The 17,126-nt window shown below is 49.0% G+C and overlaps 1 protein-coding gene across 11 annotated transcripts in view; it reads right to left on the bottom strand.

The window, feature by feature from the left end:
* Positions 1 to 2,862: 2,862 nt before the first annotated feature.
* LOC117397848 (ankyrin-1-like) overlaps positions 2,863 to 17,126 on the bottom strand; it is an 82,475-nt gene continuing 68,211 nt past the window's right edge. For 6 of the 11 annotated variants that reach the window (XM_059008409.1, XM_059008410.1, XM_059008408.1 and 3 more), the window contains 8 exons: positions 16,699 to 16,830; positions 16,027 to 16,173; positions 11,915 to 12,428; positions 11,278 to 11,584; positions 6,005 to 6,088; positions 5,056 to 5,208; positions 4,306 to 4,393; positions 2,863 to 3,154 (listed from right to left, as the gene is read on the bottom strand). In XM_059008409.1, coding sequence (XP_058864392.1) covers positions 4,322 to 4,393; positions 5,056 to 5,208; positions 6,005 to 6,088; positions 11,278 to 11,584; positions 11,915 to 12,428; positions 16,027 to 16,173; positions 16,699 to 16,830 — 1,409 coding nt within the window. In that variant the 3' untranslated portion in view covers positions 2,863 to 3,154; positions 4,306 to 4,321. The other 5 variants (XM_059008415.1, XM_059008418.1, XM_059008411.1 and 2 more) reach the window with 4 other exon arrangements.

Genomic DNA, 17,126 nt, shown 5'->3' on the forward strand with positions numbered 1-17,126 from the left:
TCAGATTTGAATCTGATTTTTAAAAGGCTCACATATATTTATGTATTTCCATAACAATAATAAAAAAAACAAACAGAAAATTAAAATAAGTTAAAATACCTACAAAGCGTCTATATGAGTGATCCCTGCGTGTGGATCGCTGAATCTCTAGGTACAGACGTAACATAGCGCTAATCCTGGATAGCATGAAACAGTGCATGGCATTCTAATTAAATAGATTTTATATATTTATATTTATATATATATTTATATATATTAAAAATGTATTTTTTGTTTTCTGTGCATGGGCGCAGATGCATTCATAAGTATAGAGTAATATGCTATTGCGTGAATATAACTTCAAACCATTCTACAGGAGTATATTGTTCTCTAAACAGGTAATATTTTTGCGTGTACTTGCTTTTGTCAGACAGGAGCCCTCTACCCCCCCTCTCCACCCCCCTCAGATGAAACCTCATTGCAGGGCAATTCCAACTCCGTTACTGAAGGCACCCCATCTCCCTTCGTAGTGTTAGCGCTGGGCTGGCACGCGTTAACCCCACCCCCCCCACTCCACTGTGAGAAACGCTACCATTGCTACCGCAAAAACGGATACTCCAAGCGCTCTTAAAAAAATAACTTAAAAAGTTTGCATGTGCTTGTATGGCAAACCAGAGCGTCGCGCAGAACCATCTGCTCTCTCAAGCTCAGCCCACCCTGTCCTGACCACATTTCAAATTATTCTGAGTCCTTTTACACGTCTGCCCGGGTGGCTCGTGTTTTGTGTTTCGCAGGCCGGTTGAAACGTTACTGCTTCGGTTTGCTCACAAACAGGGGAAGATCTTTCGTGGTCTATAATTGTACCTTTGTTAAAGCTAAAGGCCTGATCTCTTGGCTACAGCATTATGAAGGGGAGGAAGCGCTGCACGTTCTAGAGGACTGCAGCGTTCTGGATAGCATGACAGCGAGTGAAGCGTCGCACACGTCTTTAGTTTTTGCTTTCGTGACGGCTGACAGTCCGGTTTGCCATACAGCGCTGACGAAGCCTGTTCCTTTACATCAAGGTCAGCCGCAGCGGAACCTGAATTAAAATGAAAAGGCTTGTGGAACTCTGGGAAATGGAGTCCGATGTGCTTGAGGTCCAGGGAACCCTGGGAGTTGGAGTAGCCTTACTGCTTTTCTTGTGTATGTGTGTGTGTCCCTCTTACAGTAATGCTCACTGGCACTGCCTCTACTCTCTCTCTCTCTAGAAAGGAGCTCTGTATGAAGGAGCCCTGTCTGTTATACTAATGGAAGCTCAAGGAAAAAAGTGCAGGGGTTACCCGAGTTTATTGCTGCTGCTGGAGAGCTAGACAGACCAGTGTGTTCCTGACGTCAACCTGATGATGGGCCAAAGGATGGCTTCGGAATCCCACAGAGCGCCGTACCCCCCCCCACTCCCTCCCTCCCCTCCCCCCCCGAGCCTGTGACCCCCTGAAGACCCCCAGAGAAGGGGCCGACGCTGGGGCCTGATTCACAGTAAAGGGGTCAAAGTAAGCCATGGTCACAGTGCTTGGGTTTGCTGTTCTCAGCAAAGGGCCCTGAGTCTGTCCAGACCGCAGTGCAACGCCCCCACCTAGAGGTGAACGGGGGCGTTGCGAACCAGCCCGCAGCGACATGGTAGACTTGAACGCACTATGTAGTAACGAGCGACTCTCCAAAGATGAATACAGAAATGTGCTTTGCTTTGCTGACCTCACGTATTCGTTCTTTAAAAAGCCTTGCATAACAAAATAGTCCCTCAGGGATGATCTCTTCTTGCTCTCCCGTACGCAGCAGTCCCAAGAGAGCGGTGCAGCATGATATGTTTTGTATTGCGACATCATCATTCTACCAGCATCTGCATAACAGCCTCCGGCTACAGAGAGATGGCCTCTTGCCTGGCTGTTTGGGGGGCTTTACATACAAGTAGGCAGCTGCCTCAAGCTAGTTTGCGTACATTGGCAAACGCAGGCGTCCCTCAGTCCTGTACTGTTGCGTTTGGGTGATTTTAAAAGAGAGCTATAGATTGTGTGAAGAGAAACTTGCTATTTCATAAATGCCCACCAGGTGGCACTAGTGTGCAGCATGCTGTCAGCGCGGGTTTGCCTGTGAGCTGTATTGCTGATGAGAGATGAGGGACCAATGGCACTGCAGGCTCAAGGGCGCCACCACTGCTGTTGGGTCCTGGGTTGAGCAGATTTGCCTAAACTGGATCTGAAGTGGGGCTCGCGGAGGTGAAGTGCTGGCGTCTTTAACTCAGTAAGCCCCACAGCGCTGAAGTATCCCCCTGGAGCTGCCGGCTGTCTGTCTCCCAGGCTAAAAGCCACGCAGGAAACCAAAGACACGGCCCGCAGCCCTGTAGTGGAAGTGAAGGTGCAGGCTGCTGTTTGCAGGATGCGTCTTGACAACGGCTTCACCAAGGACCCCTCCCCTCCCTGTGTGCAGAGTTTTAACCAAGTAATGCCCCATGAACACCAGGCAGCGAACTACCTACTTCTGACCTCTCTCTGTCACATTCCTCCCTGTCTGTCTGCCCCTTTCCAAACGAGCTCCCTGTGAACCCCGGCCCTCTGCTTTACCGACCCATCGGATGGTCGCAATATGGATCGCGCTCCCACAGTGTACACACACACTGCTGGTTCTGAAACCAGTTAGCTTTGCACTGGTGCAATGGGGAATTACTGGGTTAAAACGTCTTTGTGCTGCGAGGGAAGGCTAATGCAAGGCAGCCTGATTTCTTCCTGTGTTTTTTTTTTGTCTTGTTATATTATGTTGTCACCCCCCTACCCCCTACCCCCTACCCCCTACCCCCTACCCCCTTTGAATTGGGAGGACTCCGTCCCATCCCCCCCCCCTCCCCCACTCCCCACCATACCCTCGGGCATTAGGGTAGTCACAGGTCATGCTTTGGCAGTCGGTCATGCTGATAAAGATAACAGGAAGCTCTCTGTTTTAAGAAATCATGCCTCTAGCCTATTTTTTTCTTTAAAAAAAGTAACAAAACTACAAGTTGATTTCCAATTAAATGTTTGTTTGTTTGTTTGTTTGTTTGTTTTTTCAGGGTTCCCCACCCCTGTTTCTTTTTAGTTTTACTACTTCTTCATGTCTCGGGTCACTCATCTGTGTTCGATGCTTTGGGGGTGGACGTGAGATCCTAAAAAAAAACACAGAGAGAGAGAGAATGAGCAAGCTGACCTTCAGCTGTAATACACCTGACAGGGAATACGTCTAGTAACGGATCACTCTGAGGTTTCAGAACTCACAGACGGACCGTGACATACCGAGAGACTGGATTACTCTCTCCTGGATCCACAGTGTAACCCCTTCTGTACGGGACCCCCCCCCCCGCTTCAGCCCGACTGCCTCTTAACATTCTGCTCTTGTTTCGCTGTTGACCTTTTTCTTTTCACTGTGATCGGACGGCGCCCGCAGAGCAGCGAGGGTCTGAAGGATTTCTCATTGAATAACCCGTCGACAGCCATCTGTCATCTTTGCATTCATTCGATTGCAGGATTGCAACTGGGAGCTTCAGTACAGCGTGGGAAGCGAAAAAGATCGACAGCGATACTAACTGAGGGACATGTTAAAATACAAGCGTGCCTCCACATGCCACCGGAGACGCTCAGGAAGTTGTGGGACAGATTTGTGATGCCAGTGAGAGAACTCCTGTTATTATCACACCCTGATCAGCAAAGCATGCAGGAATCCCTTAAGGTGGCGATTTTGAAGCAGTTCACCCTTTCAATTGACTAGCTGCAGGTGACATTTCTAAGCAGGTCCCTTTAGCGGATGTGGGTGCTGGCACAGAACTGGGCTTTGGAAGCAAGTATGGGAAGCTGGGAATGCTAAAGTAGAGCTATTGGTGACGTGACTAAACGCAGCTACAGAAAAATGCACGTATGGATGATCTGATCTCCTGATTTGAAACGCTCAAAAACTTCAGTAAAAATATCATAACCTAATTTCATCCCAACTAGATTAAAGATTCTCAAGAATTAACATTTTGAGATATGTATGTGTGTGTGAAGAGAGATGGACAGGTGCCATCTTATATCCCCGAATTCTGCTACTCTCAATGATATCCTAACCCAAGTGCCATCAGAGCTGGCTGAGCGGCTCTGTATGTTCATTTCTTAACTGACACGCGTACTGGAATCTGTGCGATATCGCTGGGGACGTGCATCCCCAGTAAGGGACAAAAGCAATGGAAGCTGTCGCTTGTAACAAGTGACTTTTCTGTGGCTGCTAGAACAGGCTGCCTGAAAGCTGTCCTCCCCTAACGAGGCACGGGGCGCGGAAGGGTACCTGGTCAGGGTGCGCCTCACTGCTTCACCCGTCTTAGACTGGCACGCTTCACAATCTGAGCACCCTTCTTCCCCTCGTTCGCCTCCGACTGCGCGCACAGCAGAGCAGCGTGAGGAGGAGGGGGGGGGGCAGAGACAGAGACAGACAGACAGAGGAACAGGGAGGAAGGAAGAGAGAGGAAAAAAGCAAGAGTCAGACACACAGGCTGCCGCAAAGACCCGGATCACAGAGGCGGAGTTAGACGGAATGGGATTCGGGACTCATGAAGGGGTTCGTTGGAGAGTTGTTGCAGCGTGGCGTCAGGAGGGCGCAGTGCAGGAGGCTGCTGCCCGCTTCCTGTGCACAAGCTCAGCTGTCCTGTCAGGACCCAACAATACACTGGAGTCCATGTGCTCTGGAGCAATGCAGGGTCAGGAGACCATCTAGAAATCTCTCCATATTTTGCATGTACCTACATTTGAACATGCGGTTTTCAAGGAAAGAGTGGTAACATAGAATACATCTATATAATTTACTATATTAAACCATAAATATTTTTTATATGTGGATATGCATAGAATATATCAAGTGCCAGTGCTTGTAGTGATGGCTTTATCTGAGATGCGTTTCTGTGCTGTGCAGTGTGTGTCAGTGTGTCTGTGCTGTGCTGTGTTGTGCAGTGTGTGTCTGTGCTGTGCTGTGTGTGTCTGTGGCTGTGCTGTGCAGTGTGTGTCTATGTGGCTGTGCTGTGCTGTGCTCCGCTCCGCTGACCTTGTTGCTGCTGTCCCTCCTCAGGATGGCGTAGTTCATGAACTGCTCTGCCTCGGTCTCCAGCTCTGCCGGCTCCTGCAGTGACCGCTCCACACTGACCTCATGCTCGCCCGGCTCCTCCCCCTGCATCCGACGCACCACCTTCCGCACGGTCTGAGGAGACAGACCCACACACGACACACTGTGATTAATACTGCTGTACCTTCAGCACGGTCTGAGGAGACAGACCCACACACGACACACTGTGATTAATACTGCTGTACCTTCAGCACGGTCTGAGGAGACAGACCCACACACGACACACTGTGATTAATACTGCTGTACCTTCAGCACGGTCTGAGGAGACAGACCCACACACGACACACTGTGATTAATACTGCTGTACCTTCAGCACGGTCTGAGGAGACAGACCCACACACGACACACTGTGATTAATACTGCTGTACCTTCAGCACGGTCTGAGGAGACAGACCCACACACGACACACTGTGATTAATACTGCTGTACCTTCAGCACGGTCTGAGACAGACCCACACACGACACACTGTGATTAATACTGCTGTACCTTCAGCACGGTCTGAGGAGACAGACCCACACACGACACACTGTGATTAATACTGCTGTACCTTCAGCACGGTCTGAGACAGACCCACACACGACACACTGTGATTAATACTGCTGTACCTTCAGCACGGTCTGAGGAGACAGACCCACACACGACACACTGTGATTAATACTGCTGTACCTTCAGCACGGTCTGAGACAGACCCACACACGACACACTGTGATTAATACTGCTGTACCTTCAGCACGGTCTGAGACAGACCCACACACGACACACTGTGATTAATACTGCTGTACCTTCAGCACGGTCTGAGGAGACAGACCCACACACGACACACTGTGATTAATACTGCTGTACCTTCAGCACGGTCTGATGTCTCCCTACCTTCTTTGTGATGATGTTCCCATGCTCGTCTGTGAACTGCTCCTCGCTGAACTGCCCTCCTGGAATGTCCTCGACCTCATCTCCCTGTGAAGAGCAAGCAGACGTACGTGTGTGTGAGCTCACAGCCCTGGCACAGACACTCTGCTCCAGCCTGCACCCACAGCAGACCCCGGGCACGTTCTCCCTCAAGAGTCACACAATATCTGCCCTGGCTGCTGCTACAGAACTTCACCAGGAACCCGAGAACAAGACTAGAACCATGGGCTTAGTGTTTTTATCTGTAACCAATCTACAACAGACTTGAATCCTCGCCTCCTGAATCTGGGTACAATCTGACGAGCGTGATTTGATTTTCTACAGGTGTTTTTTTCTTCTGAATTCTCTCTCGTTGAAACTGCAGTTCTGAAGCTGATCAGCTGTTATATCGTGTCACCATAGCTGCCAAACATCACACACTCCACGCTTCCCATAGACCTTGTGGATTACATTGGAGTTTACTCAGATACAGTTTAGATTTATTTACCAATAGGTTCATGTAGTCAGTGCGTGCGTGCGTGGGCTGCGGTCTGTATTTAATAGGAAAAATGACCTGGTTTAGTTTTTTGTGGAAGGAAGGAAGGAGTTCCAAGTTCTAGACATTCCAGAAAAGTCCTTCTAGAACTTTTATTATCATCAATCATCATCATAATCATAATCATAATCATAATAATCATAATGATGTACCTTTTTTAGAAATTTCTACAGGAATAAGAGATTCCAATTTTTCAGTTTATTTGAAAATAAATTCAGATAAAGCAGTTCAACTTGAATTATTAATAAAAAGCTTTGCCGCACGTACAGTAAACCCTGTTTAGTATCTCAGCTCTACTCTGAGCTGGCGTGGAGGGAAGGTGACACTGACAGCAGTGACATTAAACAGCTCTTCCAAGCCTGCTGGCTGTGTGGCTAAACTTAGTGTGAAGAGTTTAACTGGGAGAGAGGAGGCAGAGAGATCCGATTGCCGGGGCGGGTTTAGAGAGCGATCACAGCGCTCCTGCATGCTGCAGCTGTGTTTTACTAAACCGATCCCTCCCACACAGGGTTACATGCTAATCATAAACGCCTAGCCTTCTGTAACCAATACATCAATGCCCTTGACATGCTCTATACAGAATCCCATTCACTCACTGCATGCACCTGGTCAAGCTTCCTATCTGTTACACTTTATAACCAGAGCACCAGAACAAACCCGTTCTGACAGGATAACAGATGAACGCCTGAGCACTGAATCTACAAAGAGCCCGAACGGCCAACTTACATTATTAAAAACAATGATTTCACAGAGTGTAAACTACAAAAAGAAAAAAAAAAAAACTTCACGCAGTCACAAGTCAGTGCTCTGACATCACACATTCATAATTCACTGCTCTGACATCACAGTCATAATTCACTGCTCTGACATCACAAATTCATAATTCACTGCCCTGACATCATAGTCATAATTCACTGCTCTGACATCAGTCATAATTCACTGCTCTGACATCAAAGTCATAATTCACTGCTCTGACATCACACTTTCATAATTCACTGCTCTGACATCATAGTCATAATTCACTGCTCTGACGTCATAGTCATAATTCACTGCTCTGACATCACACATTCATAATTCACTGCTCTGACATCACAAATTCATAATTCACTGCTCTGACATCACACATTCATAATTCACTGCTCTGACATCACAAATTCATAATTCACTGCTCTGACATCATAGTCATAATTCGCTGCTCTGACATCACACAGTCATAATTCATAATTAAGCCGACACAGGTAACGATCCCTTTCCTTGTCAAGCGCTATCTTTCTCAAGTCTCCGATATCACAGCAGGAGCTGCTGATGAAACTTTCACAGTTCCTCAAGCAAATAAAACACATAACGAAGGAAATGTTCATTTCAATTCTGAACATTCTTACATTTGCAGAATCTCCTGAGTCTCGACTCAAGGGTTTATAATTAAATACTGTTGAATGCAACACTTTTTTCTAATGTAATCATTTTTATAAAAAAATATATATATATTTTAAAAAAACAGCAGCAAGTGCACTATGGAATTACATGAAAACGATTCTCAATTCTGGTTTTCAGCTTTGAGCAAATTTATGTTTCCAAAAATCACAGTAGGGCATCTGAAAACCCACAACCCCCCAACGCTAAAACAAATATCTATCAAAGAGTTGACTGCTGGGGACTAATCGACAACCCACTAGCCAAACCTAACACACCGTAGCTGCAGCTTTCCAGGACACCAGGAGCGAGGTTCCCAAAGAATCTCGTTAGCGTTTCATCTCAGCTGCCTGACATCGTTTTGACCAGAGAGCCTTCAAGACACGCTAGAGGAAGCCTTCCAGCTGAAGCTGCTCCTCAAACAAGTCGCTTTTCATACCACTCCCATGTTCTACCGCTACAGGGCTAGTTCTGCAGCTCAGCGATGCTCTCGCTGATTCTTCCTCTGGATTTATAAACGGGATTCGTCGAGCCTGGCCTCGGAACACAGGCCCGCGGTTACCTTGACCATGACCCTGCGGCGCACGACGTGCGTGGTCACGCTCTCCTCGTCATCTCCGCCCTCCTCTCCCTCGCCCAGCTCCTGGTCCAGCTCCTGGTGGATGTGCTTGAGGACGAAGCGGATGGAGCCGGTGACGATGTGCAGCACGTTCTGACAGCTGAGCACAAAAAAGCCTAGCAGCACCAGGCTGATCAGGAGCTCGGTCAGAAGAGTCCACATTGTCCCGGGCAGAGAAGAGAGTGGCTCTCTCTCTCTCTCTCTCTCTATCTCTCTCTGGCTCTCTGTGCCTCTCCCTCTCAGCTACACTGTAACACTACCCCCCCTTCCTGACAAGTAATCCCACCTCGGCTTAAAGCTGCAGCGTCGCACAGTCAAGCTCATGTGCAGACCAAACACAAGCCCTTCACTGCAAAGTCAGGAAGCGCATTACCTTGAAGAACCCTCAGCAGAGCCACTAGCACAGCATTACCAGCCACGGCAACACAATGGATTGGAAGCAGATACTGCACAGTGCAGCGGTCCTGGCACGCTAGCATAACACCAGACAGTAAGGCTGGACAGAATGAAAATGTTCCCTCTTTGGTATCATCCTACCAACGGCAGCCTCACATCGTTGTTCCTGACCTTGCGTTACCCCAGTCCCTTATGAAAGTTACCCCTTAGTAAAAGCTTAGTAATAAAGCACAGTGAAAGCAGAAATGAAGAATTTCCCCAACAGCTTAGAGCTGATATATTGTTTATATTAGGTAACAAGCTTTCTCAAAATATTCCCAAATGATTTTTAAAGCCATGTGGTGCACTACACATTGAACCTAGCCCTGTCAGAGCCCAGCTCCTGTCCCTGGCAGCCCCTCTCTCTGTCATTCAGGCTAAAAAAAACAAACCATGCATGTGATCAGTGGCTTGAAATACCCTGGCCGCATACTCCTGTAGACAGTAATAGCAAACCAGCGAGTGAAACAAGCCTACCATGGCTCCTCTTCTCGAATGTATTTTACATCACACCAGTAGGACATGATCCAGTTATTTCCCCAGTGGTTAAAATGAATGGACGTGACACAAAAGGGCAAGCAAAGATGATTTATAGTCTCGCTGTTTCCAGTACAGTATGAGGCAATAACTGGTATTAATAAACCCACACAGTAATGGTTAGCATACTGCCCTGAAGAAACCATCAACAGACCACAGCGATGGAAACGCAATGCATTGGGAGCAGATATTGCACAGCGCAGTGGTTCTGACACGTATTCTGTCTGTATTCAGAGCGAATCAACGAGAGATTTTAGTGCTTAAAACCGAAAATCAGAAGCCCTATGCATATTATTATTAGTTTATTTAGCAGACGCCTTTATCCAAGACGACTTACAGAGACTAGGGTGTGTGAACTATGCATCAGCTGCAGAGTCACTTACAACTACGTCTCACCCGAAAGACGGAGTACAAGGAGGTGAAGTGACTTGCTCAGGGTCACACAATGAGTCAGTGGCTGAGGTGGGATTTGAACCGGGGACCTCCTGGTTACAAGCCCTTTTCTTTAATCACTGGACCACACAGCCCCATATGCAAGGGTCCTTTATTGGGTTTTACAAAAGCTGTAGGTCATTTTTTTTAAAGATTTTAATCCAAAATTTGCCCCACTCAAGCAGGTGAAGAAAACAGATAGACACATTTTTGTATATAATTCAGGGCTGCCTGTTTAAGATCCTGAACCCAAGTCCTGACACAGGTTAACTTCCCAGCTTCGAATGCAATTCATTTTTTTCTTTTTTAATAAACCTGTTAAGCTCCTAAGTATTTGCCCAGCATGTCATATTTTATACCAAAGAACGACCAAGCACCACTGACTTACAGAAACCACACACAGGATGAAAAAAAAACACCAAAAAACAACATGCTTTGATCAGGCAATTTAAAGCAAGATTCAGCCTACTATACAAGCTATATATCTGCATTGACTTTCACCTGAAATCTGGTTTCATTCAGTAGATGTGTGTCAATACTGACTGCCCTGCTCTGTGTCGGTATACCTGTATCTGCTAGCCACTAAGGTCAGGAGTGAGGTGTCTAGGTTCCTGAGTATAGAGTGACAGAACGGGACGGGACAGGGGGCTATATTTGGGAATGTGTTTGTGCCCTTCTTGGGGTGGGCAGGACAGGGGGAGGGGGGGGGTGAGTCGGGGCCGCGTGGAAAGGAGGGGGCTGGCGGGGGATGTTACTGGCACAGCCCCTTGCTTACAAACAACTCCTGTTCATTTGTTAACGTCCTCGTGAGTTCACTTCTCTCCTCACACTGATCTGCTGCGTCAGCAAAGAACACAGCTCTGTCCACAGCGCATTGCACTAAATACCACATGGAGAAGGCTTGCTTTAGCTGCAGTTACCCCTGCTTAAAAACATGCATTTCAAACAGACCGTGCAATTTGAATGATCTTCCCTGAAGAGTGTTACTATAGTTCGATATTATTTCTTGCTTTGAGCCCTTCACTGAAAAAATCGTTCAGTGGACTTCACTGAAACGATTCAGACAAACACATAAATAGCTTTAAAATGTTGTAGTCTAATAGTGAGAATGGCATTGCTGTGGCATGGTCTTTGAACTCCAGTCTCTGGCTTTATTGACTCAGGTGTTCCCACCACAGCGATGTCATTATCCCTTCGTTGTAAAAGGATGTCAAACCGGACGCCTCCTGAACTGGGAGATGGTGCATCATTACCAGCCTGACTCACCTGCCCTGCTCCCACCCAGCTCCTCTGCTGGATGCCCAGCCCCTTGTCTAAGGGCTGCGCGGACAGGAAGTGACCTCGCAGGATCTCCGAGTGGCCCATGTCCCGGACTGGCTGCAGCAGGGACTCCTGGGAGACGCGTGATTGGCTGGGGTCCACGGCACGCACCGGTGACATCATCGAGTCGGCCACGCGCTGCTGCTGCTGCTGAACCCAGCTCTGTGAGAACTCAGGGGGGGGCTGCCACGAGGACAGGGGCTGCTCCTGCAGGTAAGAGAGGAACGAGCCCCCAGCAGGGGTCTCCCGAGACCTGGAGGGGGGCGGGAGAGGGATGGGGTGAAGATGGGAGACATAGGAGGGTGACAGAGAAAGGGGGAGACGAGGGAGAAAAAAGTAACACTGTGCATCAAATGGATTTGTGTTTTTGAAAAACAGAAATCAATACGTTCCATATTCGGTTCTAGGAACAGCAGGTTTTATAAACTCTGTGGAAACTAATTTTACTGCAGAGCACACAGGGTCGTTGGTTAAGAACGGCCCTCCCTATACTGAACCGTACAGCACTAAACACGGACTGTAGTGCTGTTCTGTACTGTGCTGTACTACTATACTAACACGAGACCCCGTCACACAGACTCACCTCTCCGTTCCGTTCCTCTCGGCCACCCTACTAAGTCCGGGGGAGTCACTGAGCCGCGCGTAGACCCGCTGCTGTCCTGAAACGAGAGAAAGCCCATCCTTGGTACTCTGTCCTGCTGCGGCTGCGGCCTGCGGCTCCTGCTCCTGCTCCGCCCTCCTGCTCTGTGACCTCTGACCCCGGTCCAACCCGTTGAAAGCCCCGTCCGAATCATCCACCGCCTCGTCCTCCAGCAGGTCCAGCGAGCCCCCTCCCGCTCCGGCCTGCCCTGCGTCCGAGTCCTCCGCGTTGCTGCACTCCAGGGACGAGTCCTCCACGGGGACCAGCGAGGGGCTGTACCCCCGGGGCCACACCTGCACCTCGGACATCTCCATCAGCGTGTCCTCCTCCGTGGTTGCGATGGGGGCGCATTCCATGCTGGAGACCTCCTGCCAGTAGGTGTCAGTGCTCAGCGGCGACGGCAGGATGTATTGCATGGAGGCAGGGGACAGGAGCTCCTCCTGAACCAGGGAGTAACCTACACGGGGAGCAGAGAGAGCGGCATGCTGACACCGGCTCTGCCAGTGTTCCCAGAGCCCCCAGTGCGGCCGGGTCCGCAGACTCAGGGAGCCTCTGGGAGCACTGCCACAGGGGGGAGGTGGGGGCACAAGCAAAACCAGGCAATAACTACACAACAAGCACTGCAAAGGAAGAAGACAAGGTAAGCAGTGAGCTGGGGGGGCGGCCTCCGTGAAGGACCTGCAGAAAGAACACAGCCTGCGTTACTGGGCCCCCAACCCTCCAACGCACACATGCACAACGCATCCTTCAAAATTACACTGGGTCATTGAGGAAGTGGATAAAACACAAACCTACGATTCTGTTATGTCAAGAATGCCGAGGGGTGGGGGGATCTATTTTAATGATCTAATCTAAATACCACTGCCACCAAATTCTGTCTTAATCATGCTGGTAGTTTTCGCTTATTAACATTCCACCGTACAACAGACATACTGTGAAATCAGGTCCCTGAGAAAATCAGGGTTATACATTTTAGGGAGTGGCTGTATTGAGATCCAACATTGTTAAGGTCATTAAATAAACCCCCCTGATGATTACAGAAAGCAGAATTCGAATTTGGTTTGGTTGTGATCTTGACAATTCGATTCGGTCCTGTTTTGTATTTATTTCCATGTCCTCAGTGCGCCACTGTACTGTGCAATATCTGCTCCCAATCCACTGTGTTGCCATTGCTGGTAATGTTGCTGATGGTGGTGCTAGCTATGGCTTCTTTAGGGACTGGGATTGTAATGGGATCCCAGAGTAAGAGATCTGTTATTGCCAGTTCTTCCCTGCTGGTTTCTGTCCCAGAGGCAGGGGAGGGAGGGAGGAGAGAGAGGTGTTGACAGTAACCTGAGCCAGCATCTCGTCTGTCTGCCTGGGCCGCAGTGCTGAGTGGGCAGGGGGTGTCAGTGACCAGCATCAACTGGAGAGGACACGTCGCAAAGGTCCCTGCAGGCGATGAGCTCTCTAAAAGCGTCCCCAAAGCAGGACAGGGGCTCAGGTTTCTCTATTCAGGGGGTGAGAAGATGTTCTCCATGTAGGCATTTCTCACTGGTGTGAATCAGACAAGAGACCAGCACAGGCAGACTATAAAGGACACTGCCAATTAGTGGCACTGTAGTCCACTGATCAAGTCCCATATGGGGCGCCACCAACACCTGCCCGGGTCCGGCCGGTATTGAAGGAACTGTTCATCTATCTGCTGGCTGAGTTTCAGTTCAGTCGACTCTACCTGCTCTAGAGTATGGTATAGAACGGTATAGCATTGTATTGTACTGTATTGTATCTAGTTGTACAGCATGTTGTAGATTTTCTAGTATTGTATAGTGAAGTCTCTTTTAGTTTTCATTCTTTTACATCAATTCCTGGGAATTTATTAGAAACATGAAAAGTAAATATTGGGAGGAACAATTCAATTCTTTTCTTTGAATTGTCGCTAGTAATGGCACTAGTGTGCTCCAGGACGTAGGGCTGTTTTAGGTTTATATTGTATCATTAAACACATATATTAATTCGTACTCCACTTTTCTTTCATCTGTGAGGACAAAGAGAGAGAGAGAGAGAGAGAGAGAGAGAGAGAGAGAGCGCACACAAATCACAAACAAACAGCCCCACTGCATTTGGGGTCTATTACACAATAAAGACTGCCTGAACCACTTGTGAACCACTCCCCCCCCACCACCCCCCGCGAAAAATAGGAAAATAGTACCCCCCCCCCCCCCCCGTTTCCGTGGCAACCCCCCCTTTTTTTTGCAAGTGAGGGACATAAACACTGCACTGGTCGAATTTAAGAGCAATGCAATATCACCCATTGAAAAAACACATGGCCGGTAATCTACTGCAGTCCCATGGTACCTTATCAGTCCCGGACAGGCAGTGTGCTGCCGTATCAGGACCGCTGGACCGTTTGTTCCAAGTCCACTGTAAAGCTGTGGTCTGCTCTTAGTTTAACATGGGTCTCTACGGGCTGACAGTACAATGGAACTTTTCTGTCAGTACTTTCGTACAGTAAGATGCTATCCCCCTATCTGAAATGGATTGGTATACTCCAGTACAGCTCTTTTTATGGACGGCTCGCGCTAACTTTTTGGAAATCGGGGGTGGGGACTTGGGGACACTCAGTGGAAGATCTTGAAAACACATGGCAGATCAGAAGAAGAAGATGATACAGACAGACAGGCAGGCATGCCATGCACAGACACAATGTTAGTACTGGACTGAAATCTACCACGAGACAGAGAGCTCGTTCCTCCCCGAGGGGCGGGTACAGAGCGGGACAGTCAGTCAGGAGCATGCACTGATCCCAGAGGAGGAGGAAGAGGAGGAGTCGGAGGAGGAGTCGGGAGAGATCACTGTTCAGGTGGAGACAGTGGCTATGCTACTGAGAAAGGATGACAGGGCCGGTCAACATGAGGTCAGAGGTCAGAGGAGACAGGTGACAGGAAGAGAGGGCGGGGCAGGAAGTGGGTCCGCCGCGCAGCCGCAAGATGACATGTTCAGGAAAAAAACACACAGAGAGAGAGAGAGAGAGAGAGAGAGAGAGAGAGAGAGAGAGAGAGAGAGAGAGAGAGAGAGAGAGAGAGAGAGACAGGAACACGGAACAGTTTGATCTGACGTTGCAGTGTCCCACCATCAGATGAAATAGCATCACGGGGTCCATACATTTGCATGCGTTCCCCGCAGCTCATTTCAATTCAATCACACACAACTAACAAGAGGAATTCAGCATTCTCTTTCACAGTCCGTTTCCCACCAATGCAGTTTAGCATCAGGGTGACGGCATTCAAGGATTTGACAGTGAATTGCAGAAGTCCTACACTTTCCTGTATCCCGGTCCTTCCCTAACTCACTGCTGGAATATTGCAGTTTTCTGATCACATGGTGCATACCGTTGCTATGGTGCAAGTCTCACTCTGATTGGGTGTATGTATGAAGTCATCAACGTGAACATTTCCCTTTCATCGGGTTTCCTTATGGAAGGTTTGTTCAGGTTCTATAGATCTAACAGAGTGTTCTATAGAAGGCATTCATTGCTAAAGGGTTCTAAAACTAGCGATTCCAATCATGTACTAACTGCAACCAGAACTACAACATACGTTCTAGTGAAAGCAAATATTTGAGAAATAAATAAATAAATAAACACAGCAGGTTGAAGCTGCAATGTCCCACAATCCTCTGTGTCTGAACACAACATCATTCTGCAGGCCTCGTTGGTATTCTAGTTAGTTTGCTTTGTAGCTTCGTCCCCCCCCCCACCCCCCTTTTAGAAACCTGCTAGTCACTCAGCGAGCCAAAACAGCCCTGCTCTTGCAGCAGTAGGTGGTTATGACATTCTCAAACTCCGTTTGAGCTCAGGAGGCAAATCAGAAACAGAACAGATAACAGATCCTTTCTACATGGGCTGGCAAGGGGCCGCCCTTGTGTAATGTGTTTAAAAAGCATATGGGACACTTCATCTTTGATATTCCTGAACCCGTGGGGAGCCAGCTGTCAAAGCACTGCCTCGCGGGGTGGGGAGGAGGAGGGAATCGGGGGCTCTGGCTCCAGGGGGGGTGGGGGTCCGGGCTCCTTACCGTTCATTATGGAGGGGGACAGCAGATGGTCTCGCTCGGTGTAGCGTCGGCTGTCTTTCAGCCCGCGAGGCTGCGGTCCAGAGCCCTCCAGCATGTTAACAATGTCTGTGCGGTCAACGCTCTTCAGGGCTGTGTATAAACTCTCCACTGGACAGGGAGGGAGAAAGAGAGCAGGTCAGTAACACACACACACACACACACACACGCACACACACACCCGCACGCGGCACACACGCACACACACACGCACGCACGCACCTTAACCTTCATCCTCCACATGTACATTTAAAGACACTAAAACAAACGTCATTGCATGTTGTACTTACTGTGTGTCATTTTTAAGACCTATTACTGTACATATCCCTGTTTGTTCTGGTATATACTGTATATATATGTGTCTGTGTGTCAGGGATCCCTGTTCACTGATAAGTCATCTCCACTCTCCGCTCCTGACAGGCACTATTAAAAGGGTTTGAGTGTTCTTGCATTGTTCTTTGCCGTGCCTGTACCCCCCCTGCGCTTGCCCCTGCTAGCCCGTGCCCTGCACTGTGCCCCCCCGTGCCCTGCACTGTGCCCCCCCCGTGTCCTGCACTGTGCCCCCCCGTGCCCTGCACTGTGCCCCCCTGTGCCCTGCAGTGCTTTGCCCCTCTCGGAGGCGCTGTGGAGACTCACTCTTGGCTCTCTTGCCCTCGCGCGTTGCCCACAGATTCAGCAGGGCGGCGCTCTGCTCCAGCAGGGAGTTGGGGTTCTCCACTCGGATCCTGTTGATGTCGTCCACACTGAACTGCAGCTCCCGAGCCAGCTCTGCATAGACACACAGACACGCAGAGAGACAGACACGCAGACAGACACACAGACACGCAGACAGACAGACACGCAGACACACAGACACGCAGAGAGACAGACACGCAGGCACACACACGCAGACACACAGACAGACAGACAGACAGACATGCAGACAGACAGACAGACAGACACACAGAGAGACAGACACACAGACACGCAGAGAGACAGACACAAGCAGACAAACAGACACGCAGAGAGACAGACACGCAGTCAGACAGACAGACACGCAGACAGACAGACACGCAGACAGACAT

The sequence above is a fragment of the Acipenser ruthenus genome, chromosome 37 (genome assembly GCF_902713425.1).
Source record: "Acipenser ruthenus chromosome 37, fAciRut3.2 maternal haplotype, whole genome shotgun sequence".
In the NCBI taxonomy this organism is placed as follows: Eukaryota; Metazoa; Chordata; class Actinopteri; order Acipenseriformes; family Acipenseridae; genus Acipenser; species Acipenser ruthenus.